This window comes from Vigna unguiculata, chromosome 8 (genome assembly GCF_037176805.1).
Source record: "Vigna unguiculata cultivar grain cowpea cultivar isolate G323 ecotype 2 chromosome 8, ASM3717680v1, whole genome shotgun sequence".
Classification (NCBI taxonomy): Eukaryota; Viridiplantae; Streptophyta; class Magnoliopsida; order Fabales; family Fabaceae; genus Vigna; species Vigna unguiculata.
In genome coordinates, this window is record NC_140799.1 from 38,950,707 (window position 1) to 38,978,338 (window position 27,632).

General features: G+C 31.7%; 4 protein-coding genes across 7 annotated transcripts; 2 read left to right on the plus strand and 2 right to left on the minus strand.

Annotated features, from left to right (window-relative positions):
- Window positions 1–252: 252 nt before the first annotated feature.
- On the plus strand, window positions 253–5,158 carry AKINBETA1 (5'-AMP-activated protein kinase beta-2 subunit protein). The gene is made up of 4 exons (XM_028085784.2): window positions 253–712; window positions 3,557–3,735; window positions 3,855–4,017; window positions 4,673–5,158. Exons 1-4 carry the CDS (start codon window positions 518–520, stop codon window positions 4,988–4,990), a joined length of 855 nt encoding a protein of 284 aa, XP_027941585.1. The 5' UTR covers window positions 253–517; the 3' UTR covers window positions 4,991–5,158.
- Window positions 5,159–11,839: 6,681 nt separating this feature from the next.
- Window positions 11,840–13,843, minus strand: CAM6 (calmodulin 6). Its single transcript, XM_028084465.2, has 2 exons — window positions 13,608–13,843; window positions 11,840–12,555 (listed from the first exon to the last, which is right to left on the minus strand). Exons 1-2 carry the CDS (start codon window positions 13,681–13,683, stop codon window positions 12,182–12,184), a joined length of 450 nt encoding a protein of 149 aa, XP_027940266.1. The 5' UTR covers window positions 13,684–13,843; the 3' UTR covers window positions 11,840–12,181.
- A 4,028-nt stretch (window positions 13,844–17,871) lies between these two features.
- Window positions 17,872–24,249, plus strand: LOC114195580 (Polynucleotidyl transferase, ribonuclease H-like superfamily protein). Its single transcript, XM_028086099.2, has 8 exons — window positions 17,872–18,028; window positions 19,333–19,467; window positions 20,320–20,396; window positions 21,019–21,100; window positions 21,367–21,422; window positions 22,763–22,855; window positions 23,313–23,403; window positions 23,950–24,249. The coding sequence occupies exons 1-8, from the start codon at window positions 17,956–17,958 to the stop codon at window positions 24,066–24,068; spliced, it is 726 nt and encodes a 241-aa protein (XP_027941900.1). The 5' UTR covers window positions 17,872–17,955; the 3' UTR covers window positions 24,069–24,249.
- A 127-nt stretch (window positions 24,250–24,376) lies between these two features.
- Window positions 24,377–27,063, minus strand: LOC114195579 (protein TRIGALACTOSYLDIACYLGLYCEROL 2, chloroplastic-like). 4 transcript variants are annotated; one of them, XM_028086096.2, is made up of 6 exons: window positions 26,924–27,063; window positions 25,874–26,431; window positions 25,441–25,770; window positions 25,094–25,209; window positions 24,849–24,939; window positions 24,377–24,765 (listed from the first exon to the last, which is right to left on the minus strand). In XM_028086096.2, exons 2-6 carry the CDS (start codon window positions 26,375–26,377, stop codon window positions 24,673–24,675), a joined length of 1,134 nt encoding a protein of 377 aa, XP_027941897.2. In that variant the 5' UTR covers window positions 26,378–26,431; window positions 26,924–27,063; the 3' UTR covers window positions 24,377–24,672. The 4 variants fall into 4 exon arrangements, with proteins under 4 accessions (XP_027941897.2, XP_085521782.1, XP_027941898.2 ...); XM_085665656.1 differs by having other exon boundaries at window positions 27,002–27,051; XM_028086097.2 differs by lacking the exon at window positions 26,924–27,063 and adding an exon at window positions 26,723–26,831.
- Between the last annotated feature and the right edge of the window lie 569 nt (window positions 27,064–27,632).

Sequence of the window (27,632 nt, forward strand, 5' to 3'; positions counted from 1 at the left end):
ATTTTTTATTATGCATTTTTAATTAAAAATGATTCAAGGATAATAATAATAAAATATCCAAAATTATAAGGTTTGGCAATATTTCCGATTTATGATGCATACATTCCCATTAAAAAAATGTGACATAATGTAAGAACAGTTTGAAGAAGAGCGTGAAAAGAAACGCGATGAAAAGAGAGTGAAGATAAAATAAAGGGTTATATTTTTGCTCTCATTTTTTTTTCTTCTTTTTCTTGATCTCTATTTCTCCTTCTGCAAAGTCCAAACAGAACACAGCGTCAGATCAGACTCAGACAGGAGAAGTTGATAAGAACAAACAACGAAACCGTTTCTATTTTCTTCTCTTCTTCTTCCTCTCTCTCTCCACTCTCACTCGCGCAATCTCAATCCTCGTTCCATCTTTCACCTCGCGCGCATTGCATTGCATTGCTCTCTCACAAAACGACGACGACGCCACCACGCACCGTTTCGTTTTCCCTTCACTTTCCGTCGTTTGCTTTCGCAAATAGCATATCGCATGGGAAACGCTAACGGCAGAGAAGACGGATCCATTACCGCCACCGTCGATTCCCCAGTCGCAGAAACCGTCGTAGGTGTAGCTCACGCGCCGGATTCTCGTCCTCCTGTTCGCGCCTTCTCCTCCGATTCAATGGCCAATAGCCCGCCTCAAAGTCCTCGACGGTCTAGATCGCCGATCCTCTTCGGTCCTCAGGTTCTACCCGCAAATCCTCTCTCACTTCTGCTTCAATTTTTCTGCATTTGGTTTATGCGTTGATGTTGAATTGATTTTGGTAGAATTTTGGTTTTGTTCGGTCGACTAGGTTATTCGTCGATTTTGCTTTCTGTGTTCGGTTGGTGAGTTTTGGTGCTAACTAATGTCTGGTGCGTGAGAGACAGAGAGCGGGAGATTAGGAGTCAGTGTAGGTAGGGTTACTTTTGTTGAAACCGCGGATTATTTATTGAGTTTATCTTCACACGTTAGAAGTTTAAAAAAGAAAGTGCTGTCGAACGGATCTGGTAATTTTGTTGTTGATGAACTGGTTCGTTCGTGCATGGACATGGTTCAGATTGAACAACAGTGTGTTTTCATATATGGAAACTAAGTGAAGCTGCAAGTCACAGCTTCTAGACCGGTGGAGAAATATATGTCTAACTTGTGTACCAAGCAGGCAATAAACATGACGGTGACCTACCTGAATATTTCTACTTTTGATTGTCTAGCTATGGTTTAATCTGTTTGAATGTTGAGAGGCGGGTAGTGTGGATCTTGGAGAGTACGACTGTCAGCTGTTTTTTCTTTTCAGAACTTTTACGTACTCGCATCCGTTTGTTTAGGAGAGTTAGCTCACTATTTTGTAGATTCTGTCCAATGCTGCAGTCCCTTTTCTGTGCAGTGAGAGTTGAAACTTTGCTGGACTTACGACACAGTTCGCTCATCTGCTACACAATGAGTCCATATAAGTTTAACGTGTCCCACCTAATGGTTTTCTGGTTAAACAAGCATATTGTGGATGGGTGTGACTTGTGACTAGATTATTACACCATTTGGAAATGCACTTGAATAGTTCTAGTGTACTGGATTGAGTGAAAGCTGTTTGGAACCCGACCAAGTTTAACTTTTCACAGAATCAATTTTATTGTTATTAGGTTTTTTTTTTACTATATCAGTTTATGTGACGTCTGTTCTGGGGTCTTTCCTCGACATTTCTCCATTTGAGAAACAACGCGTGAAATATTGGAATGCAGATAAATGATAATGTTTGTCAATGGTGATGCAATAATTTTGGATATTGTTATCAATGCATCAGTATGTAATTTAAATGTGGTATACAGTATACAATTAATATTTTTCTGTGCATTTATTCCTTTCTATCCAACGTTCTTTTGATCCGTGGGTTTGGTAAATATTTGCCCAGTGTCTTCTCTATACATATCTATGTTCGGAGTGTTTTCTTTTGTGGCTTTTGATTTGTGGAAAACTGCGTATAACCTGGAGAAGAAAACTTCTATTTCTAAGGCATCTCTATCTAGTGAGAGTTGATATTTACGTGTCCAGCCAAGTTGAAAAAACAAGACTGTTGGTTTAGTTTAATTTTGTATGAATTACTGTTCATTAACTATTTATGAATTTTGGTTATCATATTTTGCATGCTTATATTGTGTTCAGTATGGGTTCAGACGTGTGTAAGTTAATGCTTTGTGTCAATTTAGTAAAAGGGGACGCAGAAGCAGGTTTGTCTTGCTACAGGAGAGCTGGTGTATATCCGTGGGAAACATGTTTCCAAAACACAATTAAGTAATTTTTATGTTTTCTTTTCCAATGTTTCGAATTAATATTAATTTTACCTGATCTTCTGTTTAATAAAATGATCATCTTTCAGTTACCCTCTAGTTCTTTTGAATATCTATAATTTTACACAGATATATGTATCTATCTTTTACCTTCATAATGGACAGGGTTTCCCAGGTGTGCTCATGTATATATGTTGAATTACTTTTTGCGTCTAAAGATTGTCACTCCCAACGTAGAATGTAATGTTGTGAAAAATGTTGCACTCTGCAATTTTCAGATTTTCAGCAGTAAGATCATTTCGTAGTCGCTAAATAGATCCTGTCATATGTGGAAAAAAGACCTTGTAACTTTCACGGTGTTAATTTATCTTAGAGGAGTAGTAGCCCCCTCAACATTTTCTTCATGTTGTTCGGTGTTTTCAAACAACCCTGGCAATATGCTCAGATTATGACATTTAAGTTCATTTGCTTCTGCATAATTATGTCAATTAATGCAATCCATATTTTTAACTACTACTTGCGTGTGTGGAAGCAAGGTGATTACCCTCTCAAACCAGTTTGGTTTTATATAATATCTTGTACTCAAAATCCAGAGTGATTGATGGCACTTTGTGCACCATAGCTATTTGCTCTTACTAACAACACTAATGAAAGTCTGTGAAACCCCGTTGTGTCTAGAGCAGCTTGAATTGATGCCATTGCAGTCATAACCACTTTTGCATGAGACTAAAACCCCTCTATTTTTGTTCCGGGGAGTGGCATAGTTTGGTTGGGGGAATCTTGGGATTTTGCCCCCTTTTTATTTCATTAGACCATTTTCCCACTCTCAGCTCTTCTGAAGGCTAATTGATGTAGGTGTCTTCTCTCTTAGACACTGATTGACCAACTGCTCTCAGCTGCATTTCCGGCCAGCCCACACTCCGGAACTCTGGCACACCCTTCTGTGGTGCCTCTGTTGATATCCTTCGGGATTGGTTCTATTCACGTTAGAGAGGGGTCTATGCCTTGTTTTATATTTTTTTACTATTGTGTTTCAGATATGTTGCCCCACTTACCATTAAAATTTAAGAAAATGAAAGTGGAGGATGAGTAACTCTTTTTAAAATTATTCGTGAAGTAACTTGCACCATTGCTATATGCCTTGCTGAAATTTCAATTTCTTTCAGAGTTACGAATTTGTTTATTGGGTTAGGAAATTTGTAAGTTTCACCAGTGGTAAATTAGCATTACTTTAAAATAAATATTGACTTTCTTTGTTTTTCAGGTTCCTCTAGCTCCATTACAAAGAGGTAATGGCCCTCCTTTTCTCAATCAAATGTGGCAGAATGAGCCTCATGGTATCGTCAATCAACCTCCTGAGCAAGGGATCCCTGTCATGATTACATGGAACTACGGTGGTAACAATGTGGCTGCTGAGGGATCCTGGGATAACTGGACCTCTAGGTGAATTTTAAGCACTCTTTTGTCAGTGACAACATATTTATTGTATTTGACATAAAATAGTTATCGTGTCTGTATATATTCTACAATGAGATCAGTAACGTTAAGTTTATTATTTGCAGGAAGGCACTGCAGCGAGCTGGCAAGGATCACTCAATCTTATTAGTCCTTCCACCAGGAATATATCATTACAGGTTCATTGTTGATGGTGAAGAGAGATTTATTCCTGACCTTCCTAATGTAACTGACGAGATGGGACATGTTTGCAATCTTCTTGATGTTAATGTATGTATCGTCCTACTTGATTCTCTCTTGATGAAAATATCATTTTCTGAACGTATTTTCGTCTTGAAATTAATTCTCCTGTATAATTTAGTTGTATGCCTGCATTGAAGTTTTTTTCTTCTGTGTGAGGTGATTGCTTCAATTGGGTTTTAAGATGAACTTGACATACAACAATGCCAAAGCTTTTTCCTTGTGTTCTTCTTTTAGGTCTTTATTTTATGTTAGATGATGAGGGTGAACAGGACATGTAGCCAAGGTGGGTGGGACAAGGAAAGAGTAACACGTACCATATTATTTTGTCATGTCTTCATGCCGCATATGGAGATAAAGGTCGAGCATAGACAGGGGAAACACTGGTTTCTGTACTCTGCTATTGGTTCATGGAAACAACTTATAAGTTTTGCAAAGCTAGTTTTCATAGGATTTTGTGCTTTTAGTAAGGTTGGGAGTTAGAAGGAGTTTTGAATGGAAATTGAGTAATAAACTCTTGCAAATTGTTTCCTGATTTTCGTTCTTATTACTTTGAAATTGACTTGACTATCAATATCAAAAGAAAATTCAACTGATTACAAGAATTGTTAATATTTACCTATCCCATTTAGGGAAATTGATTTCTCTTCCAGAAACTGGTTTGAATGTTATTGTCTCGCTGCAGGATTATGTGCCAGAAAACCCTGATGGCGTGTCTGAGTTTGAAGCACCACCTTCTCCCGAATCCAGTTATGGTCAAGCATTTCCAGCTGACGAGGACTTTGCAAAAGAGCCAATGTCTGTTCCTTCGCAACTGCATCTTACTGTCCTAGGTATGGAGAACTCTGACGTAGGTTCCTCTTCCAAGCCCCAACATGTAGTGCTAAATCACGTCTTCATAGAGAAAAATTTGGCCTCAAAGTCTGTTGTTGCCCTTGGACTGACTCACAGATTCCAGTCGAAATATGTGACAGTTGTCCTTTACAAACCACTCAAGAGGTAAATATATGATGCTTGTCAATTATATTAAACTTTTTGTTTTTTTGGTAGCCTCAGTCTGTAAAGATAAAATTTTTAAATAATAGTCCTGACAGGCGGTATAAGAAGGTCCTGTGTCTATAGATATGCTCGAGACTTCTGTTCGGATTTATAAATTTAACCTTTTTTTCAATCTCTTTTGCTTCTTTTCCTTCTATAATTATTGAAATAATACTAGGGTGTGCCTTAAATATGATGTTAGTAGAGCTGCTGAAATGGGTAGATTGCTGGTCATGTTTTCTACATTATGACATCCGAACTATTGTACACAAGCAAAAGTATAGCTGAAATTTTAGTGTAGTGCACGTGGTTTATTGAAGTAACAGTAAGTCGTAAAACTAGCCCGGTTAAGCGTGAGTTATGTTTTGTTGTGTTGCATGAGTAGCTTGTCTGCATGGTTAGTATTCCTTAGAATGTATTACTATAAATTTTCGTTTGCATTGTAGGCAACAAAAACAGGAAAATTTCTAAGGTTCTACCATTCATTTTTCTTTCCCTTTTGTGGTTGGTGTTTTCTTAAATTTTAGTGGAAGGTTTCGGTAAGAGGAAAGAAAAATTGGAAGAGAAAATGTGTATAATTATGCATTCTTACCTATTCTTATTTAGTTAAAGAAAAAAGTCAGAAAGGAGAAAAAATGATTTCCATAAACATAAGGTTTTAATTTATTTATGGGGATGGTTCAATGTAAGTATAATAAGATTTATGATGGATTGAATATCGGTCCTGTCTAAATAATTCAATTTCAGGTCCAATGCATTAAGAAAATGTTTTAATTTTTAAAAAGAAAACGCAAAAAATTGTAAAAGAACTATAACACTATTGAAAATGTTTCAAAACTAATAACTTTTGTATGTTTATAGAACTATAAAACCATAAATATTTCGTAAGTTTCGGTTTTCAATTTCCTATTTTCTTTGTATTTTTACATCTTATTTTCAAACTTTTATTTTCTGAGTTTTAAAACATTTAAAATTATCGAGTGTTTATTTAGAATTTTGAGTTCTAGGTTGAAAGTCTACTTTTTTTGTTATCAGTGCACCCTAATAAAACATAGGATACGATATCAAAGTACTAAGGAGTAAAGTCAGGATGTGTTGGAGAGAACAGATAAAATACTGAGAATGTAATTCTGATACCACTCCGATACCGCTACGCGTTTTGGATTTTAATTGGGCATGCATTTTGGGTTTTAAGAGGTTTTAATTGGGGATGCGTTTAGGGTTTTAATTGGACATTCCTCTCTCTGGGGTTGAATGTCACTGGCACAGACAGCAATTGGTCGGTCAAATGTAGCGTGTTATATTTTAACACACTTCCATCCCTTTATTCTGCACCTCAATAAAATAGAGAAAATCGAAATTAGTAAATTATCGATAGATGGACAACATTTCAGATAGTATAATTTGAAATTTATTTTTAAATTATATAGAAATAGTTTGTATTACTCTAAAATATATTTTTGGATTGGATTCTGTAATTCAAAAATATATTTTATAATATATTTATAAATTATATAATTTAAAAATATATCTGAATAAATAGTGATTTAGTATAATTGTATTGATAAGTTCTTTAAAGATATTTGAAATTTTCTGAATAATTATTCTTATTATTAGACATGATTTTAAGAATAACGACTAGGGATGGCAACGGGGCGGGGCGGGGACGGGTTTCGCTATCCCATACCCATCCCCGCATAAAAAATTCATCCCCATCCCCATACCCAAACCCAACGGGTATCAAACTTTTTTCCCATCCCCATCCCCACCGGGTAACGGGTATAATCTCGTACCCATACCCGTACCCGTGTTCTAACTACTTCAATATTAATTTTTATAAATGAAAAAAAATTACGGTAAAGAAACCATAATATTATGAAATATTCAATATTAGGAGGATTTTCTTCGATGCCAAATACCTTAAAATAAATTATAATTGTTTACATTTTATATTAGAATACCAAATAAAATTTCATGTGAACCAAAACATTTATTAAATTTGCAAACTACAACATTGATGAACTTAGTTGATAAAATTAAAAAATATTTCAAAAAAATATAAAAGGAAAACAAATATTCAAATTAAAATATATTTTAAATGTTTGTTTACTTCAATTTTTTAAATTCTAATGAATCTCTTTTTTATACACTAATAAAAGTTATAATATATCACTTGATCAAAATGACACAAAGAACAAATAATAAACATAATAATAAAAGGAAAACAAATATTCAAATTAAAATATATTTTAAATGTTTGTTTACTTCAATTTTTTAAATTATAATGAATCTCTTTTTTTATACACTAATAAAAGTTATAATACATCACTTGATCAAAATGACACAAAGAACAAATAATAAACATAATAATAAAATTTTGACATAGATTTTGTATCTTTTGAACTTCAATATATGTTGGATAGTGACAAAAAAATATTCATAGCAATTACATTAAATTTTTATATTGTAGTAAATAAAAGTTATTTATACAATTAAAGTGAAAAAAATTACAGTATAATTAATAGTGAGTTATAAAATAACAAATAATTAGATAGAATATATCGAAATATTATTCTACATGATGAAAATAAACAATAAATAAAAATATTAAAAAACTAACAAATGTGTGTTTTAGAAATAATTTGAAAGACTATCGAAAGAAATTGCATAAAGGAAATCAAATGTATAATTAAGGTATGATAAAATGAAAAATACCTTAGAGAACTAATTATTAAATTATGTTTGAAGTGGTTAAAATTAAATAGAAATATCATTAGTGACAAAAAAATTTGTCATTAAATTACAAATAAATTAGTAATTAAATTGGTCACTAAATCAAGTTCCGATTCGATCATTGAATCGGTCACTAATTTAGTCATTGATTCAGACAATAAATCAACTACTACCACCAATGACGAAAAATAGTGACTGATATGGGTTACTGACTAAATCAGTCACCATTTCATGTTTTTCTTGTAGTGAATTATCATATACTATTCCTAAATATCATTATATATATATATATATATATATATATATAAAATTTTAACCACTTCAAACAGAATTTAAAGTGAAAAAATTACATTATGATTAATAATGAGTTATAAAATAAAAAATAATTAGATAGAATATATCGAAATATTATTCTAAATGATGAAAATAAAAACAATAAATAAAAATATTAAAAAACTAACAAATGTGTGTTTTAGAAATAATTTGAGAGACTATAAAAAAATCACACAAAGGAAATCAAATGTATAACTAAGGTATGATAAGACAAAAAATATCTTAGAGAATTAAGAAAACTTTTCAAATATCAACATATATACTTAATGGTTGAAAAATAACGAAAATTATTTTAATGAAACAAAAGAGTTCTTCAAATTGAACAAAAATTAATAATAATAATAATAATAAGTAAAGAATTTTTTTTATATTATCTTAAATTGAGAGTATAAACATTCTCATGTGAAAGGAAAATTTATAATAAATAAAAATATTAAAAAATAATATAAATATTCAAATGTGAGGCATAATTTTTTTTTAATTAACATACATCATTTTAACATAATTACATAAAGGTTATGATAAGATAAAAAATATATTGGAGATGAGAATGAGTTTCATGACAAATGAAATAATTAAAAGAAAAAAAAATAGAAAATATATATATATATATATATATATATATATATATATATATATATATATATATATATATATATATATATATATATATATATATATATATATATATATATATATATATATATATTTTAAACGAGAATGGAGATATGGCGGGGACGGGTATTATGGCGGGTATATGTACATCCCCATACCCATCCCCATACCCAACTGAAAAAGTCGGGGATTCCCCATACCCATACCCATACCCAGTCAATGCGGGGATTTCTCATCAAAACGGGGACGGGTTCGGGCAATACCCACGGGGACGGGTTTATTTGCCATCTCTAATAACGACCAATCTTTAAAGAGTTGTTTGCTAAGGTTGCCATAGTACCAGTGAAATTTCTTTTACAAGGAGAAAAGGAACAAAAGACAATGCAAATAGGGAAAAAAACATATCCATGATAGGGAAATAAATTATATCATGGAAGCAGCTTGGAGATAAACACTGAAAACCAAATTATAAAAATGTAAAACTTTCAATAATATAAAAAAGAATAGAATATATTTTTATCCATAAAAACTATTATAAAATATTGTATTTGGTAATAAATAAACTATAGTGTAACATCTACGTATAATTTGTTAAGAATAATAATATTTTATATTGTTTTCATAAAATGTAAAGATGAAATATTATATAACATCCATGTTATTGGTTGAAAATAATATTTTTATATAAATTTTAAAAATAAAATAATATATAATTTAATTGAATAATAAAATGCAAATTTTTATAACACTTTGTGGATGAAAACTTATTTAATTTTTCAATCAAATAATATTTGTACTTCTTTTACGACCTTCATCAATTCTTTAAACATTTTATGACTTCTAATATCTAAAATTTAGATGTTCAAAATTTTGAACTTCCATCAGAATCTTTAACTCATCTTTCAAAATTATAAAATTAAAAGCAGAAGTTCTACAATATATAGTTAATATATAGTTAGCTACCTTTAAACGACAAAGCCCTTTAATTTATTTATGAAATAATAAAGTTTTTCTTTTTCTTATTCAATTTAATTAAATCAACTTCAAGATATCCTCACTCCAACAACAAAAGAAAAAAAAATGTATTTTCATAATCAATTTAAAACTATATATTTCAAATTTTTTTAAATTAAATAATTTAAAAATATTTGAAATATACCTTGAAATCATCATATATTTAATTCAAAATTTATCTCAAATCATGTAATCTTATTCTAAACTATATAATATGATAATATAAATTATTTTTTAAGATTATATAATTTCATTTAAGATTACATTATTTAATATATTCTGATACATCGTATAAAAAGATATTTTTTTATATGGGAGAGAAGAAAATACAAAAAATCAATGAATAGTTGGGCTTTCGTGCATTGAAAACAAAAAATTTAAAGAATATTTCTACCTTCACCCCGTGATTTTTTTAAATGATTTTTTTTTTTTTACTTTTTAAGAAATGATTTTTAAATTATCTATTTTTGAGAATATTTTGGAATTATTTTTTTTGAAATTTGTATAACAAAATTTTCAAAATAGAAACAAAATGTAATTCGGTATTACCTTTTCATACTAGAATTTCTAAAATAAGTATTTGAGAATATATGTAACACATCTCAGAATGGATTTTTCAGAACGAATTTTCTGAAATAAGCTTTTAACGTTTTAAATTGAATTTTCTTAACTAAGCTTTCAGAAACACATAAAAACGTTTTAAAATGAATTTTCGTTAACAGATTTCTTTTAATTTTTATTTTATTTTTTCAGACCGAACTTACTCTGTTGTTAATATGAGGTGCATCTAGTAATAATGGGCTGAATGAAGAAAAGCCCAATTCAAATAAAGATTTTAGGTAATTTCCCTTTAGTCTTTGTACTTTCAACTTACATATATTAGCTGTGATAGGTTTGTAATATTAAACCCCCTTTGAATTCATATCCTTTTAGAGTAAAAAAATTAACAGCAGCTAGTATCAACGTAACTAAAGAACAAATATTAACAATCTAATCTTTAACATGATATTTTTAATATAATCTTCATTATTAATTAAAATTTATTAGCTATTTTGGTGATTTATTTCATTTTAACTTATTAGAAATCTGTTTGTTTGTCCTCTCTCTCTCTCTCTTTCTCCATCTCCTGCACCTTGCGAATGCTAAACCATGGCGTCAAAGAACTCAAAAAAGAAATAAAAGAATATGACAGATACACAGTTCAAAGTTTTGGCAAGTAATAAACTTCAGAAGTCTGTGAGTGACAATTGAAAGACGAAAGAGCGGAAAAATGAAGAGGGCACAATGTATGGTTTGATGGTAGCTTAACTAAGTACTAGAATGCTATGTACTAAACATTGTTTTTAAGGTTGTCATCATCATCTTCATCATCATCACTGATAAAAATGTTCCTGAATTAGTAGTACAGATACTAAGAATGAGTGATTTATGGTGAGATAAGTTTTGGTAACCCAATAATGATTCATTCACCCCATCATATACATATCTCTTAACTTATTTTCTCTCTATCTTTTTTTTTTCTTTTTGTTACCACATCACATAACCGTTTGATATTCATCTCTCTCTACCCAAGGTGTGTGAGCCAAACCATTCTTTTTCCAGAAGTTAAAAAGAGGAAGGTGAAGTCTTCGAGCATGTGTGTATGTGTAGTCTTCAAAAGCAGCACTTGTTCCCGCCACAGGAAGTTAACATTTGGCGCAACGATTTTGACTTTGCTTGTGCTTTGGATTTGGATTTGGATTTTGATTTTCTTCTGCTACAAGTATGCCTCATTCTGAAATAAATTAATAATCTCTTGCCATCAGTAAGGGAAAATCTTTCCTCCTCAGGTTGAACTGCGCGGCATCATCATCAATGTCCCACGAACAACCATTTAATCTAACCATAAATAATGTAAAATCTTCCATTTTCTTATCATTATTATTACTGTGATTCACTGTTTTCTGCTAAAGAACGTGTGTTTCTATTTCTTTGACGTTTGCATTTTAGTTTTGACGTTTCCATTATGAGAAAGAAAAAGGGGCGAAACATCATCTGATAAAGATGATATTTTTCACATCACTAGCTTTGCATTGCATTGCATTGCATTGCAAGATGGTCATCACAAACAATCATGGTATTAACAGTATAAGTCACTCACATGTTGTAAAAGCACAAATTTTGCAACCAATTGTTCGAGGTTCATAGTAGTAACCCAAAAAAGATGACAAGTGAAGTACAAATGCATGGTGAAGCTACTAAAACAAGGGACACAGCACACAAGTAGAAGAAGTAGTAGAAGTAGAAACACTAATGAGCAATAGCAATTAAATAAGAGCAAACAAACCCGACCAACAAAAACTAATGACCCCAAATGAAGTTGTTTGTCCTAATGAAAATAGAATTCTCATCAAAACTTATCTGCCCTGTCCTTTTTCTGTTCATGTGCTTTTCAAATTTTTTTGTTATGGTTGGTTGGTCCTCACTTGGCCATCATGACTTTGACAAACTCCTCATAGTTGATCTGACCGTCGCCGTCCACGTCGGCCTCGCGGATCATCTCGTCCACCTCCTCGTCGGTCAGCTTCTCCCCGAGGTTGGTCATCACGTGGCGGAGCTCCGCCGCAGAGATGAAACCGTTCTGATCCTTGTCGAACACGCGGAACGCCTCCTTCAGCTCCTCCTCCGAATCAGTGTCTTTCATCTTCCTCGCCATTAGGTTCAGGAATTCTGGGAAATCTATGGTTCCATTCCCATCAGCATCAACCTCATTTATCATGTCCTGCAGCTCAGCCTCGGTTGGGTTTTGCCCCAGTGACCGCATCACGGTCCCAAGTTCCTTCGTCGTAATACAACCTTTCAACACAAACAAAACAAATCTTCTTAGCCCAAAAGCACGAAAACTATAAGAATTTTCTGGTTGAACATGAAAAAACACATCAACAATGTGCAGCCTAACATGCTGTATCATATGATGAACACTCAGATCTAAAATTTTGCTTTTCTGCTCAATTTACAATCCCCGGTTTTGATCAAAAGTTTCAAGCACACATCAACAATCGTGGCAAGAATGTGCACTTGGAGGGTATAAATTTTATCATTTGCGTATAATCTATTGCCATACAAGACTCACACAACAAGAACTATGAGGGGTAAAAGAATTCCCTCCATTCATTATAACCACACACAACTCAACAATGGTAATCAAGAAGAGCATCAACACTTGATCAATCATAAATCCCAGTTTCCAATCCTTCTCAGAGATACACGTACTATGCAATTGCTATTTGATTCTCTCGGATACATTTTGAAAATCAAATAAAAGGAACCAAAAATGAACTCAACAAATAATAAAGGGGTCAATCCTGTATGAACAATTATAAACATACACTCTCACATATCTATTTTTTTTTTCCTGTTAGATCAGTTATCACATCAATCACTTTCCTTCTCTCTGTCCTCTAAATCCACCTAAAATGGGGGTGGATCATGGATGTTTACTTTTTTCCATCCTATGTTGTGTTATTTACAAATCCAAATGTCACATCCACACAAGCAATTCCGACAGAGAAATCAAACACCCAGACACCAAATCTCAACTCACACACGACCGAAAACACCCATGCCAACCAACCCCAAAAACCAATCACATCACATGCAATATCAGCAAAGGACAAAACGGGAAAAAAAGGGGGAAATTTTCAACGAAAATGCAAATCCAATTCACTGCCACACCCACATAAATCAAGACGCGAAAAACGAAAGGAGAAGCAACCCAAAGAGGAAAAGACTACAAATTTATCAAAAAGAATCTAAAGGGTATGAAAAAACAGAGGAATTGAAATGAGATCTAATCCAAGCGAAAGAAAAAATAAATTAATAAAAAAAAGGGATCTGAGAAAAGAGACCATCGCCGTCCTTGTCGAAGAGGCTGAAGGCTTCCTTGAACTCGGAGATCTGCTCGTCGGTGAGTTGATCGGCCATTGGATTGAAGAGAAGAGAAGATGATGATACGATGGATCTGTGAGCGTTGTGTATTATGTGATGTGGAAAAGGAGAGAAGAGGACTATGCTATTTATATGCTCTCACAAACGCCAACGAATAAGGGCTTCTCTTTCTTTTTGTGGTACTTAATTCCTTAATTCAAACATAATCAATCATTCTACAACCTCAATTATATGCAAGAAAAAGAAAGAAAAAAAAAAAAAAACCAAACCTATCTCTAATTAATGCATTATTCTCTAACAATGCTACCATGTTCTACCAGATAAAACAAATGAAATCAATAAAGTTGACGATTTATTTCAAAAGATTTTGCTGATAATTTTTTAGATAATTTTGTTTTTCATTTAATTGTGTTTTAGCTTATTATGTCTTCTAATTCGAATTTAAAATTTTATTTGGATAAATAGAGAGTTTTATTTTAATATATATGAGAAATTGTTAAAAATAAACGAGGAAAATATATTTTGTATTAATAGTTGTAAATTTGTGCATTCATTCATCTAACGTTATTGAAACAGATTTCGATAACACGTTTATAGAAATATTGATATGTAACGTTTTGAAAATAAAATTATTTTTTGCATTTCGTTTTTTCCTCAATTTTCAGACAAACACCACTCAATATACGTGGTCGTTTAAGATTCTAAGGTTCGATTATGATTGGATTGAAATTCAGTCTACGTCAATAAAATAAAAATTTTATTTATTACTGTATCAAATATTTTCAAGACACGTAATTTACGTTAAAAAAAACAAAAATAGAATATCATTTCTTAAGATTTTAATATTTTTTTATCAGTCCTGCGTATTTATTTATTTAATCTTTCTTATCCTTGACCAGATTTTTACTTTTGTTTCTTTAAAAAAACATTATATAATTTATTTGAACAATAGTATATTAATTTATGGATTTTATACTAAAATAACTCATTTCTAAAACTTTATATTTAATTAGTGTATAGTTAGGTCCTTTTACATATGAATATATATGACCAACCATGTTTGATATAATGGAAAGACACATAATATTACTGATTTTGGTGATCATGAAATGTTGACTCATTTTCTCAGTTTGTTGGTTTTTACACACAACATGTTTTTAATACAATTTTTTTTTCTCACTTATCGACTTAATCATGTTTATTCTTAAATAACCTCAATACCACCACTAAGTACATCCATAAAACTCAAAAAAACCCTAAGCAAACCCTAACAACTTCAACCTAACCCAAATAACTTCTAGCAAAATCCAAATAACCTCATAAATGTTTAAACTAATCCAAAATCACTCATACAAATTCATAAAAATCCAAGAGTAACACAAAATTTAACAAAGTTGAAAAATCATATACAACTTCTATTAAGATAAAATAATATCATGTTTAACAACTTCTATTAAGAGCAACACATAAAACACTATTTATTTTAACCATGAAACCCTAAACTCTAGCACAGTATCTGAAAACAACATTGCTTCAAAGAATGCTTACTTACACATCATAAAGACAAAAACATTAGAAACAATATCATGTTGAAGAAGTGTTTGCTTATTCAATGTTCAGAGTTAATCTTTTCTTCTGTTGAGTAGTTTTGCCGATTCCACAATTTCTTCCAAACCCCCAAAGCTACGTGGAGGTTCCTCATACTCAGGAGGAAGAAGAAGATCTTCTGGAAGAGGAACATCAAGGATCTCCGGTTCTTCAATTCTTGGTTTTTTCAGAAACATGGCATGCTCCAAATATTCATTACGACTCGGAGATGGATTCAGCAGATCATGAAATGGATCAATGATTGGTTGTTTTACGGGGACGCTTCATGGAAAAAATAAAAGTCAAGAACATTTTCAGATGCAGTAATGAAAAGGGTGAAAGAGAATGACATGAATAATAGAGTGAAGAAGAACTATTTTGCAGCATTTGTGTATGATTTCAGAATCATCACCTCCATGGTTCTGCTGCACTTGGATTCTTTTCGCTGGTGAAACCGAAAAAGAAGAACAATGAAGAAGTTGAAGATTACAATGTATATATATATGAAGAACATGAGAAAAATGATAAATGAATTCATGCAAGAACTGTATATGTTTTTCTAAAGAGACTTTAAAGAATCACATTATATATAGTGTCAGTGGTGAAACAGAAAAGAAGACAAAAACAAGAATGGTCAAAATTATGTACAACAGCTTCAGAAAACTGGCTTTGTTTGCACCATGTGTGTGTGATTTCAGAATCATAACCTCGATGGTTCTGCTGCACTGTCTTTTGGAATCTTTTTTGGTTTTTTGGGAGACTTGAAAAAGAATCAACAATGAGGTTCAAGATATGGAAAATGAATTCATATGCAAGAACAAGAACAGTGTTTTTCTAAAATGACAGTGAAAAATCACCTTATGTAGTTTCAGTGGTGAAAGAGAAAAGAAGATGAAAACAAGAATAAAGGATGAAAACAAGAAAAAACTGAAAGAGTCAAAAAGATTAGAGTTCATGCATGAAAATGGTTTTTTTTGTCTTCTTCTTTGTAGAGATGAACCTCACCTCTTTGGTGCATCATCTTTGCCTTTTGGAGACATATCTTTGGTTGAAGGAGAAAGAGAGAAAAATGTAAAAGAATGAGTTGCAAGATTACGAATGCATGAAAGATTTCAGAAGATGGAAATGCAGTAATATAGGAAGAAGGTTCAGCTAGATTTAATCTTTTTTTTTTCCTCCATGCAAAGTTGGTTTGAGTCTCTTTTCTGTGATGTAATTACTTTTTTTCTAACATTTATAAATTTTTATTTTAAATATTAATTTACTAAAAATAAATTTCACTTTTTAATTTTTTTTCTAAATCTTTTTGGCAAAAAAGTTCTCCAAATATGCTCTTAATATTTGGACTTTTTTCATTGTAAAATTTATTAAAATAACCTGTAGAGTCTGAAGCCACAAGCAAAAACCTACTCCTGTCAGAAGTTTGTGTCAGTTGGTGTAATTATATTTGTTTGCAATATTTATTCATAATATGAAAAAAAATTATGAAAATATGCAATTTTGATTATATATATATATATATATATATATATATATAACTTAAAACTTTGAAAATGTAACTATTTAGTAATTTTAGTTAAATGATATCAATTTTAGTTAAACAATATAATTAGTTAAATAATATCAATTTAGTTTCTATACACTAATAATGTTGTGAAAAAATTTTATATTATGATTGAACGGTAGATAAGATTTTTATGATAATTTATTACAAGATAAATTTATCATTTATATCAATTTTTTATTACACAAAAGTGTAAAAAACTATTTGTACTATCAATAAATATATACCGTTTTTAAATTATAAGTTTTGAAAAAAATTTAAATTTAATTGTTATACATTTTTAAATCATTAACTAATTAGAAATCACAATAAATTGAAAGAAAAATAAAAAATATAGGGTAGAAATTAAAATTGATAATTTTTAAATATAAGTTACTTTCTCACAATATAGATGCACATGTTTCACTAATAATTAAAATATATCTAGAACACGTGTTAAAAAATTTGAGAAAGAATGACATTTGTCACATCAGTCTTATCTTAGCAATTACAACTCATAATTATTATTTGATATAACATTATTATTTTGACTTGAATATAATATTTTATTATTAAAAATAGTTGTCGAAGTATAAATAGAAAGTGAGTGTCAATATAATATTTTTCATTTAAGAAATATTAATAAATAATTGAACTTCCAAGTATCTGATGTTTTGTAAGCATGCAATAACCATTACGGTAATATATATTTTAATTTAACACTAAAATAATGTTATTTTACTTTCACAAAAAATAATATGATTTCTATGTAAACTTTTTTTAGCTATTTTTTTTATCACAAGCTATTTTTAGCTATTACTCTTAATTGCTAAACAAACTTCATAAAAGTTTATAGATTTTGTTTGATTACTGCTAGATTTTTATTTATTCATTATTATTAGATTTTTTATTGATTACGTACAATATATATATATATATATATATATATATATATATATATATATATATATATATATATATATATATATATATATATATATATATATATATATATATATATATATATATGAACGTTGTATTTTTTTTTTCTGTTTAATCATAAATTTTAATGAAGTTTTTTAGTTAAATTTGAAGCTGAAACTTCTTCTCTCTTCATTTATTTTTGACAGCGCCAAAGTTGAAGAGTTTGAAGTACAGAAGGAAAGAAAAAAAAAAAAATGGAGAACCTCGCAAATTCGTTTTCAGTGTTAGAACTCGACGCCGGCGATAGTCACGTTCCCACCACTGCAGGTATTTCTTTTCTCTTTTCTCTCTTTCATTCAATTTTCACTTTTTAGATTATTATTATTATTATTATGACTTTTTAATTTTGAAGCGTAGTTGATGAATTTTGGGTTAGGGTTTCACATGTTCTTATTGATCTGGGCATCTCGGAGAGAATCCAATGTTCTTTGAGAACTGTTTTTGCTGATGAATTTATGGAAATTATTTTTGTTCAATTTTTTGATGAAGTGTTTTCCTTGCATGTTGGCTGTTTAGTGCACTGTTTCAATGCTGGAGTAAGATTTTTTCATATGAAGTGAAATAACGAAGAATCAGTTCTGATTTATAGTGTCTTCATTTCTTCACTAGAGTGCTGCTGCAACAACATTAAAACACATTAAATATTTAAAACATCCATTTCATGCATTTGAAGCAAATGAAGATACATGCTTAGCTTCAAATGACCAAAATCAGTTGAATTTCACAAATCCTGGAGGATTATGGACATTATGATTCGCAATTTTCTTTCTTTTCCTGGTAGTAGTTCCAGTGCTCTTCCCGTTAAATTTTGTATGCATCAATCCAAAGTGTTTCTGGATCTTCAATCTAAACAAGAGACTCCACACTATTGAATGAGGAAGAGGTTGTGGATCTGGCTCCATGAAAAGGAGTCAAGTCATGCTTTCTTTTTGCCAACCACAATTTCAAGCACGAGTGGCTTGTAGTCAGCAGATTTGTAGTAATTGGCATTGTGATATAAAAGGGAGTTACTGTGAGCAGCACTCATGTTTGTTTGGAGAAGATGTAGAATTAGGCACGAAGAGACCATTTAGATTAGAATTGATTAGTTTTTTTTGTAAAATTGAGAAAAATATGTTTTTGGCCTCTCTAAAATATCTAAAGTTTAGTTTTTAGTCCTACATTTTTTTGTCCACTTTTGGTACCTTTAATTTGGAAATGTAGCATTTTTGGTCTTCCAAGTGCTTTATACAACATTTTGTAGAGGAAATGAAGAAAATTGATTTAGATAGTGCTCAAGGACCAATATTATACATTTTGTCAACCTTTCTCTTATAGTGATGTTATTCATGTAGCTAAGCTCTCTTAGTGGGATAAGGTTGTTGTCGTTATTGTTTTATTTGGAGGTCAGGTTGGTACTTTACTAGCTGAGATATTAGCTAATGCTGATATCTTCGTTAGTCATCTTGTTGCTCCCCATTTTTATCTTAACTTCATGGTTACATAAATTTCTCGGATGGATGCTTTCTAGTGGAAATGTTATGTTAATTACTTTGTGAGTGAACTTGCAGCTATGTACTTTCATGGTGCAGGTAATAGTGACAAGGGAGTTAATCCTGACATTGGCGTTATACCAGTGAAGAACAAGAAACAAGATCAAGAAAATGCAGTGTTTCCTTCATGTGAATACAAGTTACCTCTGGTGTGGATTGACTTGGAAATGACTGGTACGCTTGTAGAAAAACAAGGAGGGTGCTTTACTTGTTTGTGATTGAAATTGCAAAACTAATTTAAAAAAGTATTTTTCGTTGTGGCTTTTTTTATGTTTGATCTGTATTGTTTACAAACCTCCAAATCTTTCAGCCACAAAGCTCTACATTTTTTATATGGTACCCATAATCTTAATAAATACTTGTCATAGATTAGTTAAGATGCTTCCCTTCATGGCTGTAAATCTACAGTTGAATTTGAGTAACTTAACTCAAATGAGCCTTTTTCCTAGCAATTTGGATAAGCTTTGTATTCTAGAAACATGTGCTTAGCGAAGGTGAATTTTTGTTTAGTATTCTATCTTTCCTAGGATTATTTTCTTTAAGAACCTGCTTTCCAGAGAGTAGTCCCTCTCTTTTCTAAATGAGCCTATAGAGTGTGGACAAACCTTATAATATACTTCAAGTTTATCCATGTAACATTTACTCTTTTTGGATTTACTAACTGGACTCCTTTTACCTTCTAGAAACATGTCCTTTCTTGTTTGAGCGAATGTCAGCCTAAGATCTGAACGTTATTCGGATTCATTTTCACCCTCCTGATTTGTTTATTATTATATTTCACAGCTTGGTATCATTTCTCTGTGTTTTAGATTTTATTGAGTAGAATGCACTGGCCTCTTACATTTGATTATATATTATTTTGTGGTATTTAATTGTGCTCACCAAGTACACTATATTTTTTAGTCACAAACTGTGTAGTCTGTTCTTGGACAACATAAGAATTGTTTAGTGCCAGATGATTTTTTTTTCTATTGTTTTATTTATCAATAATTGCAATAACAGCAATATATAAACTGTTTTGTGCAGGTTTAAATATTGAAGTGGACAGAATACTGGAGATTGCTTGTATAATTACAGATGGATATTTAACCAAAACAGTGGAGGTACTTAATTCAATGTAACAATTTCCATGTTCGATTCTGTTTGTTTTGTTGTTGTTTCCATGCATCACTGTATTTTGAATGAGTTTCTACATTCTCTGCATAATAACATTTGTCTTTTTTACTTTTTTCCTCTCTGTTTATATGTTAGGAAAAACTTGCTTATTCCATAGACTTTCACATGTTTGCCATAACTGTTTTCTAGGGAAATAATTACTTTTCTCTTGGAATGCTCTCCCTAGGAGTGGGTAATAAAAAGATGGTTCCTTCAAAAGTGTTAATGGATTTTATGCCATTAAATAATCCTTAGCTTTCCTGTGCTTTCTTTTCGTTGTTTTGGATATGCCCTTTAGCTCTATCAACTACTTCATTGGGTACTTTGGTGGCTTTTCACCCTTTTCACTTTTATTCAAAGGAGGGGAAATGCTATTTAATCTATTTGTTAGGAATTAACAGAGGAATTCCAACCCCACATTAAGCATTTTCTTAAGTATCTTTGCCAAATAAATTATTTGTCTTTGTCCTACTCTTTTTTGGCAAAGGATGAAATGTTGATTGCATTTGGTGAAATGTTTTGTATGATCCCTTTAGTGTGTGTATGAAAGAAAGTGTCTGCCATTTTTAGGGTCCCGATTTGGTCATCCATCAAACTAAGGAGTGCCTTGACAGGATGGGGGAATGGTGTCAGAATCATCATGCATCTAGTGGTAAGCGGTGGATGCTATATTTTGATACTTTACTTTTTATTCATAGAAAAAAGTTATTGGAAAGATGTCCGTGGGGAGTCTAAGATATCCTTCAAAACAGATAAAATAATTCATTATGTTATGGAATATGAAGACATCTGAGACTCAAATACTGTATTATTCATGAGTTACTGATTGGTTGTTTTTTCATTACTTTATTTGGTCCTTTCTCTATTTCTGTTGAATCGGATTTTAAATGGCAGACTAACCATTTTCAATGAATTTAGGATTAACAAAAAAGGTGCTACAGAGTACCATTAGTGAAGGAGAAGCTGAAAAGCAGGTTTGTGGTAATTATACTATGTGGCAAGCTCTCTCTTTTGTAGGAACTTACTTTCTATTAATTATCATATTAAATGGATACTGTATTTTTATACATATTCAATGAAGTTGAAATAATGTTATCCCTTTCGTATTGACAGATAAAATAGTTAAACTTGTCTATCAGGATTAGAGTGACAGAACATGACAACCTTCTATTAAATATGAGTATCATATAAAGAATAAGGAAAATTATGTGTAATAGTTTGTTGGGTCAGCTGTAAGTTTTTTGAGCTGAGACTATTAGCAGGGGAAGTTTGTAGTAGTTGGCAGGAAAGTTGTATAATTTTTGTGTGCGAGGGTTCAGGTTTCACAAAAGACTTGAGTCTAATTCAATCGAGAACTGTTTCTGAGTGAGGAGTTCTTTATGATCAATAAAGACATTCTTGTTTCTCTAGTCATTGTTTCTGGATCCAAATTCGATCCCAGTTCCATCAGAGTCTTAGTGTGCAAAAGGAAATTAAATTTCTTATTGTCCTTCACAAATTTCATTAAAAGTATAGGTAGTCCATGCCCGGAAACTTTTGGCTGCTGTGATTTTTTTCCCTACCAGAAAACCTATTATCTATCCTCAGATAATTCTTGATATTGGCACGAATAGCTGAATAAATGCATTCTAATTTTACTATAAGCAGTCTATGATCTGGTCATTAAGTAATTTATGATTTATTTAAGTAGTTCTAATGCTATACAGTAATCAGCAGAGTTCCGTTGTTGCCATTCTTCTAGGTTGGTGATAAATAGGACAAATGGTTTCTTCTGTTGTGTTGTCCATGCCGTGATGTATGTAATATTACAGGACAAATTTAGGTTAGAATTATCAAGCGATAATTCTTTTCTCTACAGAATGGCCTATCCTGTACTTACCCTTTTAAAAGCATTGGTGGAACCACGCCACAATTATAGTAGTTGAAAAGCCCAATGCCCTACAAATCCGATACTTCCGAGGTGGGATTCAAGTCCCATACCTTGCAATTGGATCCGAGCAAACAATAAGTATGCTAGAGACAAAACCAGTTGGCATTTGGCATCCTACTCCTGCATCAAGGCAATGATATCACTTCGAGTCATATGGGAGTATTCATGATGGATCCCCCATGTGATATTTGCTTGTTGTGTTGGAAGTGTCTGTAAACTCATCTTTTTTTATTTCTTCTGTGTATTGCCACTTTTATCTGTGACAAATTGAAGTACTACCTTTGGTCTTTACTGGAATGCAATGACCGAATGTCTTTTTCTTTCTTTGTTTTATTCATTCTTTTAAGTTGTGATGACAATTTGTAATATTTTGCAAAACTGCAGGTTATTGAATTTGTAAGGAGACATATTAAAGTTGATTCGTACACGCCTCTCTTGGCAGGAAATTCAATATATGTTGATTTTCAATTTCTAAAGGTATTGGTTCTGCCATTGTAACTTATAGATAGAAGCTGAAGTATCATTAATTTCTAAATTGTAATTGCCATGTTTTTCTTTAAAGATTATGATGTATTCTGTATGCCTTGGATTTTATTTATTTTTTTTTGTAAATTTCTGGTGTAAACTATTAGTACACTGTCAAATTTAAACTTTTTAAATAACAAAATATTGCAATGCCCAAATATATTGGGTATTATTAGTATATGGTGCTTGCCAAGTCATGGTAATTAATTATGTTGATCAAAATAATACATCAGAGCACTTATGAAGCTTGCACATCTGGTAAAAGACCGAGTTTAGATGCCACCTGAAATTATCATCTGAGTATATTATTGAAAGCATATAGTGCTGTTTTTATTTGGTATGTCTTTATGTTCTATTTTTCCTCTTGGAAATATTCCGTTAACTGTCATAAGTGGATCAACTTTTGCAGAAATACATGCCAAAATTGGCGAGTCTATTCTCTCATGTACTTGTTGATGTTAGTAGTGTTAAAGCTCTCTGCATTCGCTGGTATCCCAAAGGTGAGAAATGATACAATTAATATATAATGAAAATTTATTTTATATTAGTGCTTAAATCATACTGAGTTTTTTTTTTGTTTTTTTTTTTGTATTTGTTATGAATTATCAGTAGTTTCTTGACCCCCGTAAAAATAAGGCATTGTAAAATATAGATTCCATGCTGAGTTAAAATCCGTGAATTTAGAAATATTATGTTATAGCGTAAAGGTGCTTAGAAACTTTGCAAGGTAACTAATGCAAGTGCATGTAGATTAGATATTTTTTTGTTGCTTTAACTTTGAAGTTTGGAATCTCACCAGCTATCCCTTTTGCTTTTGGGTTTGATTTGATCGTAGCTTGTTACTTTGTTTTAGTTATGACTATTCTTTGCCTCCAGTTGTAATCTTAAATGGTTTGCATGTTTTTCAGTTTCACAGTTTTAATCATACTAATTACGTCATTTATGTTTTCTGAGCGGAGTTGTGAAGTAATTACTATTATTAATCAATGAGAGCTGAGAAAGAATCTGGGACTTACGAACTATAAAAAGGTTTGTCATCTGTGCAGATCAGAAGAGAGCACCTTCAAAAGAAAATAGACACAGAGCCATGGATGACATTAGAGAAAGCATTGAGGAACTTAGATACTACAAGGCAAATATTTTTAAGCCTAAGTCCAGAAAGTGATCGGGTTCCGGAGAACCACCGTGTGAATGGTTATGGGCTACCTTCCAGTTCAAGTGTAAATGGCTCGACATTTTCGATAGATTGTACTTTTGGTAGTTACTGCAAAATCCCATTTAAATCTTTATCGGAAACCCTCATGTTTTCAACAACTCTTTCAAAATGGAACTGTGATTGCCGATTACCATGCCCAAAGAAATGTAAAATAAGTTTTACGTTTTTACACATACGGATTAAAAATCCAATAAATATATCTTATATTAAAATAATCTGGTAAAATAACCATATTATTTTTATATGTAAAAAGAAAAGGTCAATAAAAATTAATATTTTACTGATTGAATGAGTATGGACATTGAGTTCAGAGGTAACAACAAACTGCACGTTTATATGAAGTTCAAGGTAACAAATTATAGTGTCGGAAGTCACAATGGCTTTAGAAAACTCGACAAATATAACCTCTTCTATAATTAACAGGAGATATCTTCATCAACCAGAACCACTTTGAATGTGCCATGACCTCGTAACCAGTTGCAGTTGATGTAAACCATGTTCGCAATACTATTATTACCTGTAATTCTCTACTTCCTATCTTCATGTTTTGACTTCACAATAGCCTGCTGAGATTGTTGATAAGCAATTTCAAATTCTTTTTGGTAGTCTCGTCCCCAGTAAAACCCACAATATCCTTGCTAATATACTGTAGTGATACAGCCAAAGATCAAATAATTAGATTGGCAAGTACTATTCATAACAATTAGATTTTGAACATTAGTGTCTTACCTCGATGTTCTTCAAGGTAAAACTAATTGTGTTTATGGACTTATGAACCAGTGCTGTGTTCTCAGGGGTCATAATGGATGAATGTACCCTTCTGCATACACAAAGCACGATTTCTGTGAGCCATTATATTTGGATAATGTTTGGAGTCTAAATTAGGAATACAAAGAATTTTGGAATCAGTCCAATTTTGTGCAGTTATTACAAATTGGTGATCAACTAGAGCCGTAGAAGTTTAGGCAATTAACCTCAAATCCTCAGAAGCTTGGGCAAGGTTTTGGGTTAAATTCACAAGCTCCTTCAACAGGCCACTGTCACGGACTTCAGCTAACAAAGGATGAACATCTTCAGCCATGGCTTTGATCTGAGGCATTACTACATCAAAATGAAACTATGGCCATGAGAATGCATGACAGAACAATTGAACAACAAAAAAGAAAGAAAGAAACACCTACTGCATCTGATAAATGAATTCATAAAAGTACAACAGATGCTTATTCACCACACTTATTTTATGTTTTGGAGATGGAAGAAACTGAAATTTCATTCACCATCATCAAACACTAATCAATTTGTCTGTTCAAGAGCACCAAACCTGTTTGAGAAGAGGTTTTGCTTCTTCAATGATGGAAAGTACTCGTTCTACCAATGAATAGCTATTGCTGATACCAATTTCCTCTAATGCACGCCCAAGGCGAGTGCATATCCGAACCAATGTATCCAAACTTGTTCCTTGCTGGCCATTGATCTTTTCACGATCACACACAATAACACCTTCCTTAGAACACTCTTCATCAAGAGGACCAACAGAAGGTGCTGGAATTGGATCACGAGGAGTGATGTCAATTTTTGTTTCCATCAAAAGACCTGACTGGTTTACCTCAATCACTGAATTCCGTGGTATGATTGTCTTAACATCACCAACCTGCAAATTCAAACTCCTGGTTTAATCTAACTCAACAATTAAGCTTCTTTTAATCAAAGATTATCAAATTTTGATGCAGAAATACTATGGTGTTGAAAGAGACCTCAACAACTGCTTCAATACACTTCAAAGAAGGATTAACACCAATGACATTGCCAACAGTGGCTCCTCTTATTCTCACAGGTGTTCCTTTGCTTATGCCACAAGCTTGAGCAAACAGAATCGCCACTGTGTACTTCCTGAATTTGGATCTTATTTGGAATCCCCTTAACCATGCCAAACTAAGAACAAATAGAACAGCACCAGACACTAGAAACAGTCCAACCCCACCTTCCCAGATGCTTCTATCGCTGAAACCAAAATCACTTAATGGCTTCAATGTTTTCCTCCAAACAGTGTGTGGAATCTTCAACAAAGCTGAATCAGAAGATGACCTTTGGCCATGACCTGCATCAGAAGATGTTGTAGCTCTTGTTCTGTTGATTTGTATTTGGTGTCTCATTGGAAGAAGCTTGAAACTGGGAGAATCTCTTGGTTGAGTAATCAGACATGAAGAAGAAGAAGAAGTTGGCAATGATGAAACAATGATTGCAATGTTCCCAACCATCTTCTTAACAACCTCTTAGCCCTGAAGTTCTATCATCCACACACAAGTTTTCACCTACAACAATCTCATTGAACTAGAATCAAAATCATATGAATCTAATAAACAATCAATGCAAAAATTAAGTGGCAAAATGAAAAGAAGATCAAAAATAGAAAGAGGTACACAGAACCGAATCCAACAGACCAAAGTCTCAAGAAATAGCTGTATTATTCCAAACGTAGGATAGAAACACAAACACAAAAACAAAAACTTTTGACTTTACCATTCTATAATGAGAATATTATTGCAGAAATGGAAAGTTAGTCATTCAAGGGTAGCATAATATTGGGTTTTTCTTGGTTATACCATAATCCCAAACAAAATGAAATCCCGGGAACACAGAAAAGTGCTTTCAATTATATTCAGCGCCAAAAGATACCATTTTGCACCGAACAAGCAAGTTAAATAGGTTCAAGGATGAAAATTTTTCAGGTGAATTAAATACCCAGTAAAAATCCTCATTGGTGAAAATTGAAAAATGTGGGTGATGTTAGGAATGCAAAATACCAGTTTTAGTTTAGAGAACAGTGACACTGCTGTCGTCATCGAAAAACAAGAGACATTGCAGAGAGAAGAGACAAAAACCTATGCACCATCAAGAATCATGGACATCATCGAAGAGTGAGCCATCTCAGTTTTCACTTCAATAAATTTTTATAAATATTGTATTAAAACCCGTGCAGCTTATTTTTCCAAATAATTGTTTAATATGTTATATAGTTAATTTTGTATTAATTAATCGTATCAATGATAATTTTTAATTGGTTTGCCAACATAGAAATTACACTTATTTTTTTAAAAAGTCTTAATTGGGTAATTAATTATGATTACTATACTTAATTTGCTTAAAATAATAATAGTTTATAACTCTACTTTATCAGCAATCATTTCTCTAACGTTTGCACACCTAATTCATCACGTTCTTGTTCTTTTCATGACTCAGTGAGTGTGCTTCATGATGATGATGCCCACTGAACCAGACAACTAAAAAATGATTTTGAGTTGTCTCTTTTTCACTTGACATTTTATTGTACTTAAAGAATATTTCAGTTATACTTTTATTCTTGATATAGATGTGTGAGATTTTAATATTAAGATTTTAATTGCTACAGTTAAGTTATTAGATATTAATCAGTAAGTTTAATTTTAGCTTGGAAGTAGTTTGTGCTTTACATTGTAACTTGCTTGAAATTATTATTACTGAATAAATATTCAC

Bases quoted from the DNA above. Each gene is read 5' to 3' on its own strand.
- AKINBETA1 (XM_028085784.2), top strand. From the start codon at position 518: ATGGGAAACGCTAACGGCAGAGAAGACGGATCCATTACCGCCACCGTC. The intron at 713-3,556 runs GTTCTACCCGCA...TTTGTTTTTCAG, and splicing joins CGATCCTCTTCGGTCCTCAG to GTTCCTCTAGCTCCATTACA. The intron at 4,018-4,672 runs GTATGTATCGTC...GTCTCGCTGCAG, and splicing joins GCAATCTTCTTGATGTTAAT to GATTATGTGCCAGAAAACCC.
- CAM6 (XM_028084465.2), bottom strand. From the start codon at position 13,683: ATGGCCGATCAACTCACCGACGAGCAGATCTCCGAGTTCAAGGAAGCC. The intron at 12,556-13,607 runs GTCTCTTTTCTC...TTGTGTTGAAAG, and splicing joins CTTCGACAAGGACGGCGATG to GTTGTATTACGACGAAGGAA.
- LOC114195580 (XM_028086099.2), top strand. From the start codon at position 17,956: ATGGAGAACCTCGCAAATTCGTTTTCAGTGTTAGAACTCGACGCCGGC. The intron at 19,468-20,319 runs GTACGCTTGTAG...TGTTTTGTGCAG, and splicing joins GATTGACTTGGAAATGACTG to GTTTAAATATTGAAGTGGAC. The intron at 21,101-21,366 runs GTAAGCGGTGGA...CAATGAATTTAG, and splicing joins GAATCATCATGCATCTAGTG to GATTAACAAAAAAGGTGCTA.
- LOC114195579 (XM_028086096.2), bottom strand. From the start codon at position 26,377: ATGGTTGGGAACATTGCAATCATTGTTTCATCATTGCCAACTTCTTCT. The intron at 25,771-25,873 runs GTCTCTTTCAAC...TTGAATTTGCAG, and splicing joins GTATTGAAGCAGTTGTTGAG to GTTGGTGATGTTAAGACAAT. The intron at 24,766-24,848 runs GTAAGACACTAA...GTATCACTACAG, and splicing joins TTACCTTGAAGAACATCGAG to TATATTAGCAAGGATATTGT.